At 39.3% G+C, this 22,684-nt stretch overlaps 1 protein-coding gene across 3 annotated transcripts in view; it reads left to right on the plus strand.

Annotated features, from left to right (window-relative positions):
- MAP4K5 (mitogen-activated protein kinase kinase kinase kinase 5) overlaps window positions 1–22,684 on the plus strand; it is a 95,194-nt gene that overhangs the window by 24,380 nt on the left and 48,130 nt on the right. For 2 of the 3 annotated variants that reach the window (XM_058163099.1, XM_058163102.1), the window contains one exon: window positions 11,537–11,594. In XM_058163099.1, the coding sequence (XP_058019082.1) occupies window positions 11,537–11,594 (58 nt within the window). Of the gene's footprint in view, window positions 1–8,083; window positions 8,276–11,536; window positions 11,595–22,684 lie in introns of all 3 variants that reach the window. The other variant, XM_058163101.1, reaches the window with a different exon arrangement.

A 22,684-nucleotide genomic window follows, 5' to 3' on the forward strand; every position in this document is an offset into this window, starting at 1 on the left:
TAAAGGCTCCAACACTGGAAATTTTTAAGAAAATGTTGGATAGCCATTTGTCTGAAATGGTGTAGGGTTTCCTGCCTGGGCAGGGGGTTGGACTAGAAGACCTCCAAGGTCCCTTCCAACTCTGATATTATTATTATTATTATTATTATTATTATTATTATTATTATTATTATTATTATTATTATTATTATTATTTGTAAAATCCGAAACAAGCCTGTTTCTTGATAGGATGCTTCCAGAAGATAGCAAGCGAGAGTCCTTTCTTTCCCCCATTAATATTTTTTCAAGTGAATGCATATGTCCCTTTTTTCTAATCTCATAAATCATTCAATGGAGGACATGAGTCACTGTTTCTTATGAATATTCTCACCAGGCCACAATTGGAGCCATTCCCCAATTCTCTCCATGCTGATGTTGACTTCTGTTGAATCAACAGCTTCCATTCCCATTCATCCTTTATTGTGAAAGATGGCATTCTTATTAGTGGTAACTTTGGCTCAATAAGCTAAGGACCTACATGCATTATGTTAGAACCCTTTTTTTCCTCTGTTTTTTTTCCCTTTTCTTTTTTTTTTGAAGGAATAAGTAGTTTTTCATCCGGTTCCTTTTCTACACAAATCCATCTCTGTTTCATTTTCAAGACAATATAGTAACTACTTTCCCAACCATTTGATGCTGACCTAAGTTGCTCCATCCACGCACTTTCTATTTCTGTCAAATTGTGTCATTTCAAAGAGATTACAAGTAGTCCTCGACCTACAACAGTTCATTTAGTGACAGTTCAAAGTTATAACGGCACTGAAAAAAGTGACTTAAAACCATTTTCCACACTTATAATCTTGTAGCGTCCCATGATTATGTGATTTACATTCAGATGCTTGACAACTGGTTCATATTTATAATGGTTGCCGTGTTCCGGGATCATGTGATCATCTTTTGTGACCTTACAAGCAAAGTGAACAGGGAAGCCAGATTCACTTAACAGCTGGGTTACTAACTTAACAACTTCAGTGATTCACTTAACAAATGTGGCAAGAAAAGTCGTAAGATGGGACAAAACTCACTTAACAAATTTCTCAATTAGGAACATAAATTCTGGCCTCAATTGTGGTCGTGAGTTGAGGACTATCTGCACTGTTCGTTTTTGGCTTAGGTGGGTCCATCCAAGCGGTTGGAGCTTTGCACTTAAATGTTTTCCAACAGCTGCATATATCAACACTTTCTAGGAGCTAGCTAAGCATCACTGTCCTCTTCTAATTCATAGTCATACCACAGCCTTTTTATATGGGATTCGCCTACCAGTGTCATACAGGGTAGCCTTGGCAACTTTAAGACTTGTAGACTTCAATTCCCAGAATTCCTCAGCCAGCAAAGCTGGATCACTGTTCTCAGACGGATGAACTTTAATCCTTCCTTGGGTCACATTATGAGCATTAGTCATTCCTCCAGGTAGCTCTCATGGTTTCATGATAAAGTACAAATAATTCTTCACTTCCGACTGAAATTTTTGAGCGGTCATGTATCATTAGTGCTCGGTTGGTAAAGACAGATGCCATAACTCAACTTGGGATGCATTGTATCATTCTTAGACCTGAAGGTATTCAGGAGCTACACGAGTCTTGGATGCTATGCCAGCAACAAGCATGCATCTTTCTGTTCCAGTCAAAGTCCATTTAACTATATCAACTCCATCTCCCTTCTTTTAATCAAGTAGCTTGTATATCTTTATGTCTTTAGGTTTCTAGTAACATTGAAAGATAATTTCTAGTTAGTGTATTATATGTACAAACCTATCTTGTTTTTCTTTATTTCTCTCTCTTTCTCCCTCTCCCCCATTTTCCTTCCTTTTGAGGGGTTTGTTTTGTCTTGTCTTGTCTTGAAAAGGAGGGCCAAGGCCAGTTCTGAGAGGCAGATCTGTTTTAACTGCTGAAGTCTGTGAAGTCTCTGTTTAGGCAATGTTTTCCCAAACACCCTTTCCGAGAATGGAGCCTGTCACCGCTTTCTCTCTCTTCGCTCCAGCTGGGTAACTGTACAGAATCCATAATTGCTACGAGCAGTGTGGAAAATGAAAAGGCTGTGAACGGTACAAAAGGCTGCTAGGTTCCCTTTTTTCCCCCTCCCTCTGGCAGCTCAAACCAGCTTCCTGTTTGCTTAATAGCTTGTTGCTGATGGACCTGCAATAAATACCAGGGATACCAGATAGTTTTTATCTTGTAAATTGTTTTGAAGGTGGCTGTGACCAGGGTATGGTGTGTATATTCAAGTAGGTGGTTTTCCTGCTAGCTGTGGGGGTGGGGGTGTTCAGTCAGCCTGATGTAGCAGAATTCCCTCCATCAATTTAGAGTACAGTAAAACTGATAAGGGACACGGTGGCTTAGTGGGTAAGACACTGAGCTTGTTGATCAAAAGGTCAGCAATTTAGCGGTTCGAATCCCTAGTGCCGCGTAACGGGGTGAGTTCCCATTACTTGTCCCAGCTTCAGCAGTTTGAAAGCACGTAAAAAATGCAAGTAGAAAAATAGGGACCACCTTTGGTGGGAAGATAACAGTGTTCCATGCGCCTTTGGCCACGGAGACATCTTTGGACAGCGATGGCTCTTCAGCTTTGAAACGGAGATGAGCACCGCCCCCTAGAGTCGGGAACAACTAGCATGTTATGTGCGAGGGGATCCTTTACCTTTACCTTTTAAATTGATATGATAAAGATAGAGATAATGGGAATAGCAATTATCATAGCGACTGTGGCAAAAATAAGCAAAGATAGCACCAATAGTGTTAGGCACCTTGGCTGCAATCCCAAAACATTTAGAGCACCACTTGAACACCATCAGCATTTAACAAACTTGCCACCTGTCAGTTGCAAAAGGCAGCTTTACTTGGAACAGCTCACATCCTGTGACAGTATCTTTAATACTATTCAACAATAACATCTATCTGCCTATCCCAGGTCACTGGGAGCGGCGATGGGGACTTCATAGGGGGATAAAAATTCCAAATCCAGTCTAAACATCTGGCTGTCTATGGGACAAACCATAATAATAAGAGTAACAGTTCACCAGCTCCTGAATAGCTTGAGATCCTAAAACCCACTGAGGCTTGTAAATGAACAAGCCAAGGACTAACCAGGCAGTGTGTTCCCCAGATGTTTGGAGTAGACAGGCAGAATCATTCTTGGTATGGTGGAGCCTGCTATTTCCCTGTGCATCTCCATTTAGGACTTAATGGGTAATTACCAGTGCTTTGAATTCAGCCCAGATGCCTATGGTTGCCACTGTGGCAACCCCCAAGATAGCAGTAATTTGGCAGAAACATGGTTTCCTGCTTAGCAGTCTGGCTTCCATATTCTGCACCAGTTGCTTCTTCTGAGTGTCTTCAAAGGCAGCCTTATGGAGTGATAGAAAAAAAACAATGTCAGATGCTACAAATGTGCAGATAAGAAAATTAGCAGACCAGAAGATTAATAGATTGACAGGTAGTAATGCCTGGATTGAGACTGGCCAGACACAGGTAAGCTACTTTCTGGGCCAGGTTTAGACAGTAATTGCCTCAGTCTAACAGCGCAACCTTTCCTAACCTGGTGCCTCACAACATGCTTACAGGTATAAATAATAATAAGCGTTTGGAGTTTATTAAATTAGATATATTTTAAATTCTTGGTTATTTTAACAGAAGCCATAACAAAACTTCATCATTCTATCCTAAATTAGGTTGGTAGAATACTTAATTATATTGTGGCTTAGATGTATACAAGTCATCCCAGAAGATGGCTTATAAATGCATTTGTTTACCATATATTTCTCAAGTGCCTTGCAGATGGCCCCGATCTTGCCTTTCTGCCTTCCGTGAACTTGGTTCAGATTGGTAGTATGGTTTGTCAGCCAGTTACAAATCCATCTGGTGGTGATGCTGTCCATCCCACATTTATCTACCAAGAAGTAGGTTGTGGTGTACTTTGTCAAATGCTTTGCTGAAGTCTAAGTATACTATGTCCACAATATTTTGCTGGTCTACTAAATTAGTCACTTCATCAAAGAATGAAATAAGATTGGTTTGGCATAATTGGTTTTTAACAAATCCGCAGAAGTTACTAGTTATAACTTTGTTTCTAAATGTTCACAGATTTGTTTTTGATTATTTTTTCAAGTATCTTCCCAGGTATTGATCTTAGGCTGATTGGTCTGTAGTTTCCTGGGTCTGTTCTTTCCCCCTTTTTTGAAAATGTGAACCACAGCAGCTCTTTTCCAATTCTCTGGTAGTTTCCCAGTGCTCCAAGATTTTTTAAAGATATGGTATAATGGTTCAGAGATAACATCTGCCAGCTCCTTCAGAACTCTGGAATGTAATCCATCAAGTCCTAGTGATTTATATTCATCAGGATCAGACAGGTGTTAGCTTACCTTTTTCTTGCTTATTTTTATTTCTAGTCTGTCTTTTACAGTTATATTTTTAGTAGGTTGGACTATAGTTTCTTTTTGCATGAAGATTGATGCAAGGAATGAGTTAACCAGCTCTGCTTTCTCTCTCTACTGCCTGTTACTTCCTTGTCATCTTCTCTCTTTAGTGGACTTTTTTCTTTTTATTTATATGTTGAAAGAAATATTTTCAATTATCTTTAACTTTTGTTGCAAGTCTTTGTTCATTCTCAGCCTTTGCTTTCTTGACTTCATCTTTGCAGATTTGGGCTATCTGCTGATATTCTGCCTTAGTTATGTGTCCCTCTTTACATTTTTGGTACTTATCCTTATTGTTTTTCAGTTTATCAGAGAGATCTTTGTGCAACCATGCTGGTTTCTTTTTGGATTTCTTGTTTTACTTTTTCAGTAAAAAGTAATACTTTTTCAGTATTGTGTTGGACTGGGCTTTTATTATTACATTTTTCAGAGTTTCCCATGCTTCTTGAGTTGCTTTTCCTTTTAAGATTTTTATTCATGGAATTTTTCTAAAGCTGTCTTGGAGTTTGTTAAAATCAGCTTTTTTAAAGTTTAAGACACTGGTTGGATTATATTCTATTGTTTGTGTTACATTATATTATATTATAAATTTCTATTCTTTTCAGCATAGTTAAATGCTACCTGGTTATAGTGGGGGAGTTTTAATCAACACATAAGAGAGAATTAAATTCAAAAAGGCTGTTTCAATCAAAGAAGTCAACTTGTTTCCCTCCCTATAAACTTCCAGTTCAGCTTTTAAGTAAATCGTACCATTTTTCATAATCTGTATTGTAATTCTGGACTCACTGAGACTTAGTTTTGTATTTATGCTGATGTGTAATTTCATAGTCGCTTTTTAATTTCTTATTTAGATATTTCAGGTTCTGAGAGTAATGTTTTAATTGTTATTGGGCAATAGACAAATGCCAAGGGATTTGATAGCACTTGGCTAACCTCTTCTTGTCTCAGAGGTTAATCAGGTTCAGGCTTGGTTAGTGTTTGTATAATAGACTCCCAGGGCTGCAGGCTAGACTAAGACATTCAAAACATCATAGAAAAGAGGAATACAAGCCATTTTCCTACTGCTGTTAAGATAACTGCATGGATATTTCACCAGGTATCAAGCTGAATTCAAAGGAGATGTTATCTTCAGCACATGCATGCAATAAGTAAATATTATATTCCCCAAACCAGCAGCAGGACTTGTGATTAGTCCTTAGGTTTGCTAGTTTGGAATTATAGTCCAACTGTTTTGGAGAACATCTGGTTATAGGATTAGGGTCAGGATTATTTTATACTAGAATTTTCAATTGTATATTTACTGAGCATTTTTATTTGCTCTGGTCTCTGGTCTAAGACTGTAATAAACTGATTGATTGATCATCTGGTTATAAAATGCTATTGTTTTTAAAAAATTGATGTATTAAGATGAATTAAGGGGCCTCTGGTGGCTCAGACTGCTAAGACAGTCTGTTATTAACACAGCTGCTTGCAATTACTGCAGGTTCAAGTCCCACCAGGCCCAAGGTTGACTCAGCCTTCCATCCTTTATAAGGTAGGTAAAATGAGGACCCAGATTGTTGGGGGCAATAAGTTGACTTTGTATATAATATACAAATGGATGAAGACTATTGCTAACATAGTGTAAGCGCCCTGAGTCTTCGGAGAAGGGCGGGATATAAATGTAAATTTAAAAAAAAACAATTTAAAAACATAAAAACTAAAAAAAAAACACAGAATAAGATCAAGCAAAGCAAGATTTAATGCTTTGTTCAATATCCCTTGCCGGTAGCAAAACTATTATTGTTCTTGGTGCCAGTTGTGTTTAATTTAATCCGTTGTCTGATGTTTATGTGTTTGGATCTGCATGGAATTGCTTGCTAGTAATAGAGGAGAGCGGTAGATTGAATTGTTAATTTCCTGCTTGATATGGTTACTATAGTTTCCCCACAGTTCTCCTGCATAAACATTTAGCTTATTAAGACCAGCAGCCTTAGCAGTTTGCTAAGGGCCTTGATCAACCTGTTTCACCTTCCTGCCGTACCCAGGAGGAAAAGGAAGAGACTAGAATTTTTATTGGCCAAGTGTGATTGGACATGCAAGGAATTTGTCTTGGTGCATATGCTCTCAGTGTACATAAAAGAAAAGAATTCCAAGATACAACACTTAATGATAGTCATAGGGTACAAATAAGCAATCAGGAAACAATCAATATCAATATAAATCATAAGGATACAAGCAACAAAGTTATAGTCATACAGTCATAAGTGAAAGGAGATGGGTGATGGGAATGATAAGAAGATTAATAGTAGTGTAGATTTAGTCAATAGTTTGACAGTGTTGAGGGATTATTTGTTTAGCAGAGTGATGACCTTCGGGAAGAAACTGTTCTTGTGTCTAGTTGTTCTGGTGTGTAGTGCTCTGTAGCGTCGTTTTAGGAGTTGAAACAGTTTATGTCCAGGATATGAGGGGTCTGTAAATATTTTCACAACCCGCTTTTTGACTTGTGCAGTATTCAGGTCCTCAATGGAAGGCAGGTTGGTAGCAATTGTTTTCGCTGCAGTTCTAATTATCCTCTGAAGTCTGTATCTGTCTTGTTGGGTTGCAGAACCAAGCCAGACAGTTATAGAGGTGCAGATGACATAATTAATAATTCCTCTGTAGAGCTGTATCAGCAGCTTCTTGGGCAGTTTGAGCTTTCTGAGTTGGCGCAGAAAGAACATTCTTTGTTGTGCTTTAATGATGTGTTTGATGTTAGCTGTCCATTTTAGATCTTGCGATATGGTAGAACCTAGAAATTTGAAGGTCTCTACTGTTGATACTTTGTTGTCTAGTATTGTAAGAGATGGAAGTATGGAAGGGTTTCTCCTAAAGTCTACCACCATTTCAACGGTTTTGAGTGTGTTCAGTTCCAGATTGTTCCGGTTGCACCACGAGGCTAGTTGTTCAACCTCCCGTCTGTATGCGGATTCATCATTGTCTCGAATGGAACTGATCACTGTTGTGTCATTTGTGAACTTCAGTAGTTTAAAGATGGATCATTAGAGATGCAGTCATTGGTTACCAGGGATAGAATAAACAGCCCAATCCAGTTCAAGTATAATCTTACGAGTCTTAACTCTGCATGTGCTATCATGAACTATGAGTAACAAGGCAACAAGACTAACCTGTATTTTCTAAGATATCTATGGCAACGGTGGGTTGCTCCCAGTTCGGACCGGTTCACAAGAACCGGTAGTAAAAACCGGTGGGAGGCTCCGCCTACTGACCTAGATGTCATCAGGAAGTTTCTGCGCATGCGCAGAACAAGTGAGCGCGCACACGTGGCCCCGTTGCAAACTAGTAGTAAAGGTAAGTAGAACCCACCCCTGATCTATCGGTTGTCTGCTGCCTGCTTGGAGCTGCTACTTCAGTTCCCTCAAAATCTTCCATGTGCACTTCTGGTAGTTCTATGGTTTTCTGCAGATCTATGGAGAAATGATACCAGGAGGAAATGGGATATTTGAGAGCTAGAACTTTAAGCTACCACTCAAAGCCTCCAAATATCCATAGCTGTGGAACAACTTCCTTATAATCCTTTATAGGGGCTGGTGGGGTGTGTGTGTTTTTTTAATGACATTTTTATTTTTCAAAATTCTGCTTTATCACATGCAGAGAGGACTGAATGTACCCTGCTTTGGCACAGATGTCTTCCTGCAGCCAAAGAAGGAAGCAGCTGTCTTCCTGGATTTAGGGTGACCCTCCTAGTCCTTTTACCCCATTATGCTGTCAGGGCGGAAGAGCAGAATGGGGACTTGTGTGACCCAGAAGATTAGGATAAAGCAGAAGAAAGACAAGTGCAGGAAGGTGAGAAAAGCACCTTCATCCTTTCATTGGTAGCATTGAGAACACCAAGGCTGTAAGCACTTATTGGAAAATTTAAAGTACAATGTGGAATGTGGGCATTCCTTTAGACATAGAGATCTGAATGTCTCTGAACACTTATGAAGACATCTGCATTGGCTTTTCTAAAATTTGCACAATTAAAAAGAGTTCACCTGGATATTTTTTTTTGGATATGTTATTGTTCCAAAGGTCAAGCTTTATTTTTTATGAGAACTACATCTGCAGAGATTGATGCATGTTATTTTAAGGGCCTGGTTCATGTGTTGTCTTATGGCTAAACCATAATGAGATTTGTTTGGGTTGTGAAGATGCTGGGCTAGAGCGAGTTATGCCCAGGTTTATCCTAGTTGGGGAAACTCATTAGGTGGTATAAGGCCAGTTTTCCATCCCAGCCTCTTCTTCTGGGTGGCTGTGGAAACAAAAAATTGAAGAGAAATCCTCTCTATGCTCCTTTATAGGTAGTCCTCGACTTACAACATTCATTTAGTGGCTATTTGAAGTTACAGCAGCACTGAAAAAAGTGACTGCTATCATGTCTCCCCTAGTCCTTCTTTTCATTAAACTAAACATACCCAGTTCCTGCAACCGTTCTTCATATGTTCTAGCCTCCAGTCCCCTAATCATCTTTGTTGCTCTTCTCTGCACTCTTTCTAGAGTCTCAATATCTTTTTTACATTGTGGCAATCAAAACTGAATGCAGTATTCCAAGTGTGGCCTTACCAAGGCATTATAAAGTGGTATTAACACTTCACGTGATCTTGATTCTGTCCTTCTGTATTTGCAGCCCAGAACTGTGTTGGCTTTTTTGGCAGCTGCTGCACACTGCTGGCTCATATCTAAATGGTTGTCCACTAGGATTCCAAGATCCCTCTCACAGTTACTGCTATTGAGCAAGGTACCACATATCTGGTACCTGTGCATTTTGTTTTTTTGGCCTAAATGTAGAACTTTACTTTTTCCACTGTTGAATTTCATTTTGTTAGTTAGCGCCCAATGTTCAAGTCTGTCAAGATCCTTCTGTATCTTCAGCCTATCTTCTGGAGTGTTGGCTATTCCTGCCAGCTTGGTGTCATCTGCAAATCTGATGAGTTCCCCATCTATCCCCTCGTCCAAGTCATTGATGAAGATGTTGAAGAGTACTGGGCCTAAAACAGAGCCTTGGGGTACTCCACTGCATAGTTCCCTCCATGTGGATGTAGTTCCATTGAGGACTACACGTTGAGTGCGGTTGGTCAGCCAGTTATGAATCCATCTGCTGGTGGTGCTGTCTAACCCACATTTTTCTACTTTATCTAGTAGTACTTTATGGCCTAGTTTATCAAATGCTTTGCTGAAGTCCAAGTAAATTATATCTACAGCATTCCTCTGGTCCATTAATTTTGTCACTTTGTCAAAGAATGCAATGAGATTAGTCTGGCATGATCTGTTTTTCTGGCATGATCTGTTATTCATCTTAACCATCCATGGTTTGGCTGTAAGAAAAACCTGGCTAACCATGCTTTTTAAAAGGGCTGCCTCAAGTGACTGGATTTACTCAACACATTAAGATATAACACTTTGTAAACAAAAATACTTCAGTTCATATGTACTGTAAAAGCCAAAGACTCGTAAATTTTAGCGAGATATGAGTTCAAACATGCTTGGGATTAAAACATGTCCATCATCCAATGACAAAAATTGTAAAAATAAAACAAATAACAAATTAAAAAATACATTTAAAAAGACAACAAAATAAAAACTCAAAGAGCAGACTTGATAGTCCACTTGGTTTTTTTCTACCATCAATTTTCTATGTTTCTATATATGAAATTGTTCTTAGTCTTAATTACAGTCACTAATGCAATACTTAACTTTTAGTGAAAGGGGAATTCCCAACAGAGTCTGAGAAAAGGAAATGCATCAACTTGTGGTTCACCCTCCATTTTGCAACCATATTTAAAAGATAGTTTTAATTGCAACTCCACCTTTACAGCATTGGTCATGACATAAACATAATATGAATTGCTGCATACTTTGTAAACAGGTAGCTTTTTAACAGTAGTTTTTTAATATTTTCCAGAACAAATAAGTGCAAACCTATAGAAAAAGGGACCCTGTAGTCTTTCAATCTTCTCTTATTTATTTATAAAAAAATTCAACAGTAGCTAGTATCTGTTTAAAGAAATAACATGAATAATAAAGAATAATTATCTTGAATATTTCCAAGGTCCCTTACAACTCTGTTATTTTGTTATTCTGTTAAAAGCAGTATTTGTTTAAATATTGGAGATGATCACAGAAAAAAACTAGCATTTTTTTTTTGTGGCTATCTTTTCATTTTCTACCTCGTCTTATGATAAGGACATTGACACATTGCATACTATTCTGTGGAGTGATTTATAAAGCTTATAAATGAGTAAACAGATCTGTCAGGAATGTGCAGATCGGCATGATTTACAAAAGGTCCATGAGGCAAAAATCTAATACCGTATTTTTCAGAGTATAAGACACACTTTCCCTCCCCCCAAAAAGGTGGGTGGAAATGTCTGTGCCTCTTATACTCTGAATAGTGCGGTGGGGGGTTGGTGCGGTGCTGATCAGCTGTTCTAGAATGGGCCGAGGTGACGAATGAGCCATGGCGAACAGGCAAAGGAGGAGGAGGAGGAGGCAAATGGGCCTTGGCAAATGGGCGGCAGCGGCGAATGGGCCTCACCGAATGGGCGGTGGCAAATAAGTGGTGGCGGTGGTGGCAAATGGGCTGTGGTAAACAGGCCAGATGAATACTGAATGGATGCTGGGAGACAGAGGCAGTTTTTTTCCCCTTCTTTTCCTCCCCAAAAGCTAGGTGCGTCTTATAGTCCAGAGCGTCTTATAGTCCGAAAAATACGGTATATTGCAGCTACCGCAAAAGGTATCAAATATGGAAACACAGATTTGGTTCAGATAATACTAAGCTAGGATTTTTAAATTACGGTTTATTGATCAAGCCACAATGGTCTGCTTCACCCATAACATTAAACCATACAGTGAGTAGATTTATACAGGCAAACGAGTCAGGTTATATATAATCCAAACCAATATTATAGCAAATTATTATGGGTAAGTATAATTTAACTATCAACTATTTCAGCTCATCTGCATCAATAGGAAAGAATTATATTTGCTTTCTATGTAATATGGCTTGCACTAGAAAAGCCTATCCTGTAGTTGGCTTACATCTCATTCTCATTTTTGTTTCTCTAGGCCAGAAATGTGCACAATGGCGAGTTGGCTGCAGTTAAAATTATCAAACTAGAACAAGGTAAGCTTTTCTCTATTTTCTAATGGTACTGAATTGGTTTTCTTAATCATACTGCTCATCAAATTCTTATTTCAAATTCTTATTCCTGAGCTGTTCTCTCTTTTCTTTAGTTTATCCCTTTCAGCAGTAACCCTGGGATAACAGCCAGTCTTTGAACAAAGGTCAGATACCAAAACTTCAAGGATACTTCAACAGGAATTAAATGTGCCCCTCCCCTCTTCATTTCTAGTGTTCTATGCCACATTTTTGGAGACGTATTAATCTTGAATACTTGCTAAACAGAGAGCAAACCCCATGTTCCTCCTATTCCTGTTTAATACTATCTTCTATTTTGTCTACCTATTATGGCTGGATTAGACTGATTTTTTTAAAAAACATGGCTTACTAGTTGCAGTCCATTGCATTCACATTTTAAAAAGTTTAAGGAAATCAGATGTCTTTCCAATGTAATACAGAACACTTAACAATTTCAGTTTGTTTCCTTTTTTGGGGTACAACATCTGGATGTTAATATGAGTTAAGACCTGGATTAATGTTTTTCAATTTTCAAGAAGCATGGACCACTAAATAAACAATCAGAAATTGCAACAACCACCCAATCAAACAACAATCTCTATATTTTTGCTTTTAAGAACATGAGAGTTCACTTTTTGATGAATAACAATTTTACAGCAGTTGTATTTGTGTATGTCTTTCCATCTCTTCCCATTTTAAAGATATTTTAAAACCAAAATCTATATCAAAAACATGAACCCCAAATTTATCATTTTAATTATATATCTCATGCCATAATCAATATCTAGTAAAATCAAACTTTCTAGTAAAATTATTTTTAATGAATGGATGAGTCAAGCTTGAATGCATTAAAATCCTATTTTTAGACATTCATTACATTTCTTATTCACACTTTTTCTTTTCAGATTGCTTGCATAAAATGACTCATTGAGAACATTGCCCTTAGTTCACCATTTCCAAGACTAGGCTTCCTGAGTGACATGGACTTAGGGGCAAATGCTGGGCATATTCATATAGACTTATTGATTTTATATGGAGCCTTGTGACATCATAATCTGTTTAATTTACAAACCATTCTCAATAGTCTGTAAATCCTGGCTACTTTCCTTTGGTTTGTCCTTACTAACTCTTGATTGGAAGCATTTTAGTTTTGCAGCCTGCTGACTAGTGTGCAACTTGAATTGGGAGACTGGGGGTGTGGTAGACAAACCGTGTTTTGCAGTGGTTGGGGGACCATAGGGAAGAGTGTCACCTGATGTAGAGGTGCATTGGGGAAAATGTTTCCCAAGGTTGCAGACTAGCTGGGGTTTTGGCTTTGCTGGAGTGCCAATCAATTAACCATGTCGTGCAGCTGTGCCGATTGAGTGGGATGACAGACTCCTTCAGTTAATTCAGAAAGTATTTTGGATCATCATTCTGATTGAATGGGAGATAAATTACTTCATTATTCTTACGGTTGTTATATATATTTAGTCTGCAAAATTTTATTTGTTATATATTTAGTCTCTAAAATTTTACTTCATTATTCAGCCAAAGGGGCTAACAGAAACAGCTTGCTTTTTGAAAAAAAGAATAACTGCAAGAAAAATAGTTTCTGTACCTAGTCTTACTGTCCCAAAGCCACAACATTAAAGGGGGAAAAATGAGGAAGTAAGAATAGCACTCGTGTATACATGGTTCTTTCAATGCCCAGATGAAATGGAACTGTCAGAGGGAGAAGCTTAGGCAGATTATGATTAAATGTTGGGGGGGGGGGAACTTCCTAATGATAAGAATAATTTGAGAATGAAACAACCCTGATTAAGTCAGAGGTGTAGGATCTAGTCTGTTTGTGATGCTTGAATTAGTATTTCTGAACTGAGCAGAGACTGATGAGGGTATTTTATAAGTCAAACAGTTTCTCGTAGAAGTGCTCAGTATTCAGAACTGGAGCAAAGATGCTTTAGATCCAAATACCACCCACTCCTGGGCTGTCAAACAGGCCTGCTGATTTGTCCTTCTGCTAGCAGCTTCTATTCTTCACGGGTTGGGTAGCTGCCAGGCTGCATGCACAATCAATTGCCATCTGCTGACTGGAATAAAAATTATTTTAAGTAGCTGCGGCTGATTAAAATTGATGTTGCCACCCCAATGAAGTTGTTGAAGTGCTGTCCCGGTGTTTGGAAGCCGTACGGGTCTGGATGGGGAGAAACAGGCTCAAGCTTAATCCCTCCAAGACGGAGTGGCTGTGGATGCCGGCATCCCGATTCAGTCAGCTGCAGCCGCGGCTGACTGTTGGAGGCGAGTTACTGGCCCCAAAGGATAGGGTGCGCAACTTAGGTGTCCTCCTGGATGATCGGCTGTCGTTTGAAGATCATTTGACGGCCGTCTCCAGGAGGGCCTTCCACCAGGTTCGCCTGGTTCGGCAGTTGCGCCCCTTCCTTGATCGGGATGCCTTGTGCACAGTCACTCATGCGCTCGTTACCTCTCGCTTGGATTATTGTAATGCTCTCTACATGGGGCTCCCCTTGAAGTGCACTCGGAGGCTTCAGCTAGTCCAGAATGCAGCTGCGGGTGATAGAGGAGCTACGCGTAGCTCCCACGTAACACCGCTCCTGCGCAGACTGCACTGGCTACCTGTGGCCTTTCGAGTGCACTTTAAAGTGTTGGTTATGACCTTTAAAGTGCTCCATGGCTTAGGGCCTGGGTACTTACGGGACCGCCTGCTGTTACCACATGCCTCCCACCGACCCGTACGCTCTCACAGAGAGGGACTTCTCAGGGTGCCGTCCGCCAAACAATGTCGGCTGGCGGCCCCCAGGGGAAGGTCCTTCTCTGTGGGGGCTCCCACACTCTGGAACGAGCTTCCCCCGGGTTTACGCCAAATACCTGACCTTCAGACTTTCCGTCGCGAACTGAAGACACATCTTTTTATTCGCGCGGGGCTGGCTTGAATTGAATTTTATTAATTTTAAATTTTTATTAATTAATTTTAAATGGGGTTTTTTAGTCTAGTATATTTTAACCTATCAGGCTAATTTTAAAATAAGTTTTTTAATCTGCTTTTTAAATTGTATATTGTATTATCTGTTTTATTTTTGCCTGTACACCGCCCTGAGTCCTTTGGGAGAAGGGCGGTATAAAAATCAAATAAATAAATAAATAAAATAAATAAATGTTTAGAAGATGGGCCCAGGTATTACATGTAGAAGGACTAGATGAAACCTTTGTGCATTTGCCTGAAATGCCCTAAAGTGGGAATGGAAAAGGTTCTGCCTGAGTTGACGCTGACAGTGTTTGTATGACATATTATTTTAGCATTGAACCTACAACAGTTGGGAAACAAATCTGATGAAAGTCTGGTAAAAGATCAAGTTAATCACCTTAGCAACAGCTCCCTCTGCTGTCAAGGCCAGATAGCCCACCAATCTTTGTATTGCTTGAGACTTCCTGTTTATTTTTATCAGCAAACAACATGAGCGAAAACCATTGTTTAAGTACGAAGGATTCTGTTTTATAGCCTCTCCTTAATTCCACATTGTGTTTCTGGGGTACTAATAAATGCTTAACAGTTAGGTAGAATATTAATCACTGAATTAGGAGGCTACATCAGACTGTGGATCGAGTAACTAGCCTATAACAAGCTTTGATTACAGAATGCAGCCAAAGGACTCCTTCAGAGCTATGTTCTGAGTCACAGTTTGGATTCAGTGGAGACAGCCAAACCAACCATAATGTGGTTTAGTTGTTAGGTAAACACAGAATTGTGCTGACAAACCACTGGTTTAACTTTAGAAAAGTCAGATCTTTTTAGCTTGCGTTTTAATCTGACATAATTTCAACTCCTCAAACCTGTATGACAACAAGTTTTTTTAAACGTTACTGATGTGGTTTGTAACTCAGAAATAGGAAATTGAAATGTCTTTTTGGATATGAGGAAAACGTGTGCTTAAAAAAATGTGTATTGGGTAAAGGTGTGCAAATGTATAACATATTGGAAATACATATGTAAAAATGAGCATAGTTTATAAAAAGTGCTTATTAAAAAAACTGATGGTGTTTGAAGCAGTCCAGTTCAGGAAACAGATTCCTCAAGAATGACTAGAGATCTATTTTATTGAAGTAGGCTCTAGCAGCAGAATCTGGAAAGCTTAATTGTGTTTTCCTTTCCCTTCTTATACTCCAGGAAGTTAAGGCAGAGCCAGTTTGAGTTTGTCTAATATTTTCTTAAAATATGAACTGAAAATATATTTTGGTAACCATTACCAAGTAGTTTCTTCCACCTGTGGTTTTCCACTGGCATAATATCTGAGGACCAGAGAGACCCAAGTTCAAATCTTCCATTAGCAACAGAGGTTCACTGGATGGCTTTAAGCCAGTCACTATTTCAGGAGAGTGATTGGGAGTGAGAGAGATTGATTGAACAAGATAGAGTTATGTATAGCGTGTTTGCCTTATGCTTTTGGAGGAAAGCTGGGGTATAAATCTAAGAAATGCATGAAGCAGAGAGAAAAAATCAGAAACTGAACGAGAGTTGAGATATATCTCTCTGAGCAAATTGAAGTTGAATTTGGTACAGAAGGTTATCTTTTGTGTTCCTCAGTAAGGTAATTTGGTGGCTATATCCCCTCTCATTTTATTTTCTGTTCAGACATTCTATACATTCTTATAATTTTGTCAGGCAAACATTTTTTTTCTTCTTTATCAGCATATCGATGTGTGTCTGAACATACATATAACCACAACACACAACTACAGTGGAGCACTTCTTTCTGTTCCAAAAGCTTCAGGCTTCATCTTAGTGTCTGTCAGGTTGCCAAAATTCCACGCGTGACACATACCCATTTTGAAAAACCTGTCAGCCAATTCTTTTTCAATTTTTGCATTATGCAGGTTGAGATTTTGATTACAGAGCTCAGGAAAGACATACATCATTCACAGCTGTCAGAGATGAGCATGACTTATGCATAACAATGTTACTGTAAAGTTTGTTTCTGAAAGTTGTTTTCATCTCTTGACCTGCCTGTGGCCTTTCATTCTTTGTCTATCACTTGAGTGCTCATTTCATAAAGCATTGAGTGCTTTATGATTTATATTGATATATTGATCATCAATTGTGTTGTAAATGTTGTACCTTGATGAACGTATCTTTTCTTTTATGTACACTGAGAGCATATGCACCAAGACAAATTCCTTGTGTGTCCAATCACACTTGGCCAATAAATTCTATTCTATTCTATTCTATTCAGCAGTGCTTGTTTCAGATCTCAGGGCTGCCATGAACGTGGTAAAGACACTTTGCATCTAATGTACCAAGGAAGTGCATGTTCTTAACTACATGTAGCCCTCAACTTACAACTGGTCACTAGGGACCAGCAAATATACAACGGATTGTCACCATTGCAACGGGCCTGCAACTGGCTTGCATTTAAGCTGTTTGCAGTGTCCTGTGGTTCACAGTATCATGTTTTACAATGATTTTGCCTAAAACCGGTATTTACTTCTGGTTTTCAGCATAATGGTCTATAGCGAACAATGGCCTTGCTTTACAACTGCTACCTTCAGTTAACAACCATTGCAAAAAAAGTTTATAAAATAGGGCGTGTCATACGGTGCCCTGCTTTATGAACCTCATGACTTATGACAGTAATGAGCAGGATTCATTACAGTCATAAGTCAAGGTCTACCAGTATCGTAAAGAGTCATAATTGAGGAATCAATATGAAATGGGATTGCAGCAATAGGGAATATAACTCTTCCCCACCCCTGCTGCAATCATAATGAAAATAACTTTTCTCTGAATGGTCTGGCTGCATGGAGGGGTAGGGAGTTTTGCTTTCCTCCTTCTCTTTGCTAAAGAAGCAGGAAAGTGTCTCCAGTCTCACTGTTTAATCTCCAGACTCTGGGGGATGGGATTTGGCTGCCTCCTTGATAGCTTGCATTTGATTAATTGCTCTTTCTCCAAAAAGAATTGTACAAGAATCTGTTCTACTCCATTTCCACTAATATCATGCACAATAACAGTGGTTATTTTTTCTTCTTCTTAATGAACCCTCAGACTATAAAGCTGCTGGGCCTGATGCTGCCCTGGAAGCCTCAAGACTTCCTCCCTTATAACAACTTTTATATAGTTTCACAGATATTGTTATAGTAGCTATTGGCCAGTAGGAAATATCACACAACTGTTGTCTCCAGGGATCGATATCTTCCATATTAGATACTATGTTTGATCCTTTAATGGGATTTGAACTCACATGTGATGCTTGTAGAGTGCATAGAGTTGTCTTGGCCTTTGTGTCAGTAATTTGTAGGAAGGGAGGTCTTCCTGCAGGAATCTATATAAATATGCCTTCCTTTTTACTATCGTTTGTTTGTACTATATCACAAAAATTTATCTAGTATGAGAGCATATAGCAAAACGGAAGGTATACCTATAGCTTCTGTAAGTTGCTATCATTGCTACTGACCAACAGGCGGCACTGACCAATCACCTAATGCCTTCTACTTATCAGTAGCAATCGTAACATTCATTATCAGAATCTTATAATGTATGCTACAGGGGGGGAAAACCAAGAATAATTGATTCTTCTCAAGAAATGTGAGGACAGGCCGGCCACTAGTAAACAAATTTGAGTAAGGTAGCTCCTTTTGAGTGCTATCCTGCTCAAGCAAGCCCTACTCTCCTGTCCTCTAGACCAGGGGTCTCCAACCTTGGCCACTTTAAGACTTGTGGACTTCAACTCCCAGAATTCTTCACCCAACAAAACTGGCTGAGGAATTCTGGGAATTCAGAATTCACAAGTCTTAAAGTGGCCAAGGTTGGAGACCCCTGCTCTAGACATTGTGATGAGCAGTCTTTCCACCATAAAAAAAGAGCAGTGTTGCATCTTCCCACTTTTTTGTTTAGACATTCTCAAGATCTTAAGCTGCATTTCTTAGAGAATAAGGCTGGTTTTACAGCAAAAATGCTGTGCAATTTTTTCCAGTGATAAAGAGTGAAATCAAAGTAAGGCCTGGAGATTGCCATACTGTCCTGTCTTCCCTCTAACAACTCATTTTAATGGCTTGCTGTCATTTTAGTAGCCTGCTATCTGATAGTTGGGCTTTGTGTTTGGCTTTAGATCCATGTCTGCCATTTATGAGTTTCCAGAGCCGATTCTCAGCCAGTTTATTTGTTGGCTGGGACTGAGCTAAAGGGTAGGTTCCTCAGATACAAGTGTAGGAAATGTAATGCGGTGAGAGCCTCAACGGAGTCTATGCATGTGGTTGGGCCATCTTATCTGCATTAACCATCAGCGACAGCTTGTTCTCTTGCACAGATGTGGGATTTACAACTTCCACTTCAGGGTTTGTGGCTTCCAGTCAGACCTGGGCCTCCTATCCTCCCACAGCACCTCATACTTTAAAAAGAAAGTCTGCATAATAGCAAAGCTGACATGGTAGTATCGTTTCCCCTCTGGGTTATTTATAAGGTACTGTCAAAGTATGCAGAATTTTACAGAGTTTCATACACAAGAAGAGACCACATACTGTAGAAAGGTGAGGGAGGAAGCCATAGTTTAAACAGAGCTCCCACTTTTCATACCTTTGGGCTGAAAAAGAGAGTAGTACTTATTTATTTGAAATGCATGATTTTGAGCAGTAGTGGGTTTCAAATCCCGGTGGTACTGGTTCGCTATCGGTAGCGCATGGGCGCGCTTGCTCGCTTCGTAAGCACATGGCGCTTCTGTGGACGCACAGAGCATTTTTGATGATGTCTGGGCGGGTGGGCAGAGCCTCCCGCCCCGCTGCGACCGGTTCACCCATCCTAGACTTACGACCACAGTTGAGGCCAAAAAATGTTTTTGCAGAATCCCGGGACGCATATATTCACCTACATTCGTGAAAAATTATTTTGCTAAGCAAGACAGTTGTTAAGTGAATTTTGCCTCTTTTTAACAACATTCTTGCCACAGTTGCTTAGTAAATCTGGCTTCCCCATTCACTTGACTTGTGAGAAGGTTGCATAAAGTGATCACACGATCCCATGACACTGCAACCATATGAGTCAGTTGTCAAGTGTTTGCATTTTGATCATGTGACTACGGGGATGCTACAACTGTCGTAAGTGTGAAAAACAATCATGTCACTTTTTTCAATGCCGTTGTAACTTTGAACAGTCACTAAATAAACTGTTGTAAGTCGAGGATTACCTGTAAAAAAAAAAATCTCAAACATTCTAATCTTTTCTGATGGGGAAAAGTGATCAAGCTCCCTGATTATTTTAGTTGCTCTCTTCTGTTTGCTCTTCTGTGGTATTATATCATTTTTCAGTTAGATTACAACTTTATACAGTATTCTACATGCAGACCTACCATACCACAAATATGTATAAAGGTGGCATTGTTGCCAGTTTCATTTTTAATCCCTTTTTGTAATATTCTTTGGCACAGCATTTGCTTTTCTCCCAGCTGCTGTACATTTAGTCTATGTCGTTGTTTTTTAAATTTGGCAAATTTACGATATGTGGACTTCCATCTCCAAGAATTCCCTAACCAGCATGGAAGTTGAAGTCCATACAGTTAAAGTTAAAGTTGCCAAGTTGACCCCAAGGTCTTCTCCGTGGTTAATTACAGATGTCTCAGATCCTATCTGTATATATGAAAAATTAAGGATCATTGCTTATCACTGTACACTTTGCTTTGTTTAACAGGGGAAAAAGAGTAGTATAAATTGGGAAAGTCAGAAGTAGCAAACAATTCCAATTTTCAAGGATCAGCTGTTTATTTTGCATTTGAGAGCTCTAGACTTTTGAATTCTATCTTCAAAAAAAGTGATGTGTATGCTGATTGGAATTTGTTATTTATTCCTTCCTGGCAAATATGCACGGACACTGTTTGGGTGGCCCTGGGCAAGACCCTATTATGACCACTGATGAACTTGTGGTTGTGTGGTGTACAATAGCTAGGAGCTCCTCCATTGCTACCCCCACTCTATCCTTGTGTGTTGTTGTGGGGTGATAAGCACGTTGATAGCCAATAATATAATTTGCTGTTCTCACTTAGCACAGGCTTAGAAGCTGTTTTCAATACTTGCTCTCTGGAGTTCTTGATTTGTCCAACTATTTAGCTAGAGAAGGCATTTATAATGGGTGAAAAACAGAAGTCGGGACAGCTTCCCATGACTGTTAGCTTAATGGGGGCAGCCAGCCAGCTGGATAGAGGGATCTGTTTCTTTTTTGAATTAAGGCAACCAGGAATGGAGGGAAGCTATGTCTTGCAACACTGCATAAATTGTTTGGTGCACCACTGTGTACAATGGTCTTCCCTAATTTAAATGGGTAATGATATGTGTGTAGTCCAGCACATCTCAAGACAACCAATAAGCAAAATGAAGGGGATACTCAGAACTTGAGTGAGAATCCAAAAATGTTGTGAAATTTCAGCATTCTTTGCAAGATTTCATATGGACAAACCTTTACCTCCAACCAAGCATCTTTTTCTAAAGATTATCTTGGAAAAAATTGCCTATGGCTTGCTTTGAAAAGCCTTAAAAGAAGAGATTGTCATAAACTGTATAATCTTTTAACTGTATAATCTTTTAATGTATCCTTAAAAGCAGCCTACCACAAACATAGGCGAAAATCTTATTGTCCCATTACCTCATCCTAAGAATATGAGAGGAACTAATGCTAAGTTAGACCAAGGGCGTTTTTGGTCCAGACTCCTGTTTCTTCAGTAGCTAGTCAGACGAGAGACCAGCAAACAGAACAATAAAAGCCCTCTCTTAAATTTTGCTTTTAAAAAATGCCAAAAAATACAAGACATCATGATTAGCAGCCATTGACAATTGCATTCTCTGTTAATTTTCTAATTCCCTTTCAAAGCCAACTGTACTAGTGACTCATTATGTACTAATATGTTTGTTATGGTGCCATTTCTTTCAATTGAAAATAGCAGGATTTGAACCTAGGACTTTCTTTGTGCAAGGCATACAGGGGGTGAAATGCTACTGGTTCAGTCCCATTTGGGCAAACCAGTAGTGATAAAAACTAGTGGTTTGGGCAAACCGGTAGTTAAAAAAAAGAAAAGCTACCAATTCAGTCAAATCGGTAGTTAAAAAGCTACCGATTCAGGCGAACCAGTAGTTTAAAAAAGCTACTGATTCAGGCGAACCAGTAGTTAAAAAGCTACTGGTTCAGGCAAACCAGTAGTTTAAAAAAGCTACCAGTTCGATTGAACCGGTAGTTAAAAAATTACCGGTTTGTCCAAACTGGTATTTCCGACAATCAGCTGTGCCGCACGATTTATATTCGCTAGAAAGCAGGAAATCCTGCTTTCTAGCGAAGCTAAATCGTACGGCACAGCTGTTCGCCCCCTCGCTGTTCTACTTACCTAGTGAAGTCTTCTTTTTCTGTGCGAAATGCGTGTTTGGTGCGTGCCATGCATGTGCGCACAGCGCACATTTGGCACAGCACATTGTGGGCAGCGAACCGGTGATGATCCACAGAGGATTTCACCACTGAAGGCATATATTTTGCTGCTGTGACACAAGAGCTTATCCTGTGAGACAGCACTTCAGCCTTATTCAAAACTCTGGGTGAGAGTGAGAGTGAAGCCTTTTCTTGAGTCTTCTTTGAATACCAGAGGAATCACGGAATTTAAGGAAGCTAGAAGTGATCTCTTTCACAGCATGGCAAATCATCAAAGATATCTTCCCTCCACCAGTCCTCCTAGTCTCGTTTAATCTTTCCCTGAGGAAGTTCACTGGATGCAACCAGTTTGAAAATTGGAATGGTTCTGCATATCCAGGCTATTTTATCATAAAAGACCAAAGGAATTGCAACCAGCAGGCTTCATAAGATGTTTCCAGTCCTTTGGGGCTTGTGTGCATTTTTCCAGTCACTTAGGCATGCAGGGTTGCTGGCCTTTTTTGCTCTCAGTTAGAGGAAAAGCAGTCACGATGAAGATTGGAAAAGCAGTAAAATGATGCACGGAGTGCGTTATGTTTTGATGTAAAATGGAATACAATTCACATTGATTAGGCAATGTGCTTTGGGAATTTTTGGTTAAGGATCTTACATGTGTGCTTTGTTGCTTTTTCAGGCTCTTGTTTTG

Source organism: Ahaetulla prasina, chromosome 1 (assembly GCF_028640845.1).
Source record: "Ahaetulla prasina isolate Xishuangbanna chromosome 1, ASM2864084v1, whole genome shotgun sequence".
Classification (NCBI taxonomy): Eukaryota; Metazoa; Chordata; class Lepidosauria; order Squamata; family Colubridae; genus Ahaetulla; species Ahaetulla prasina.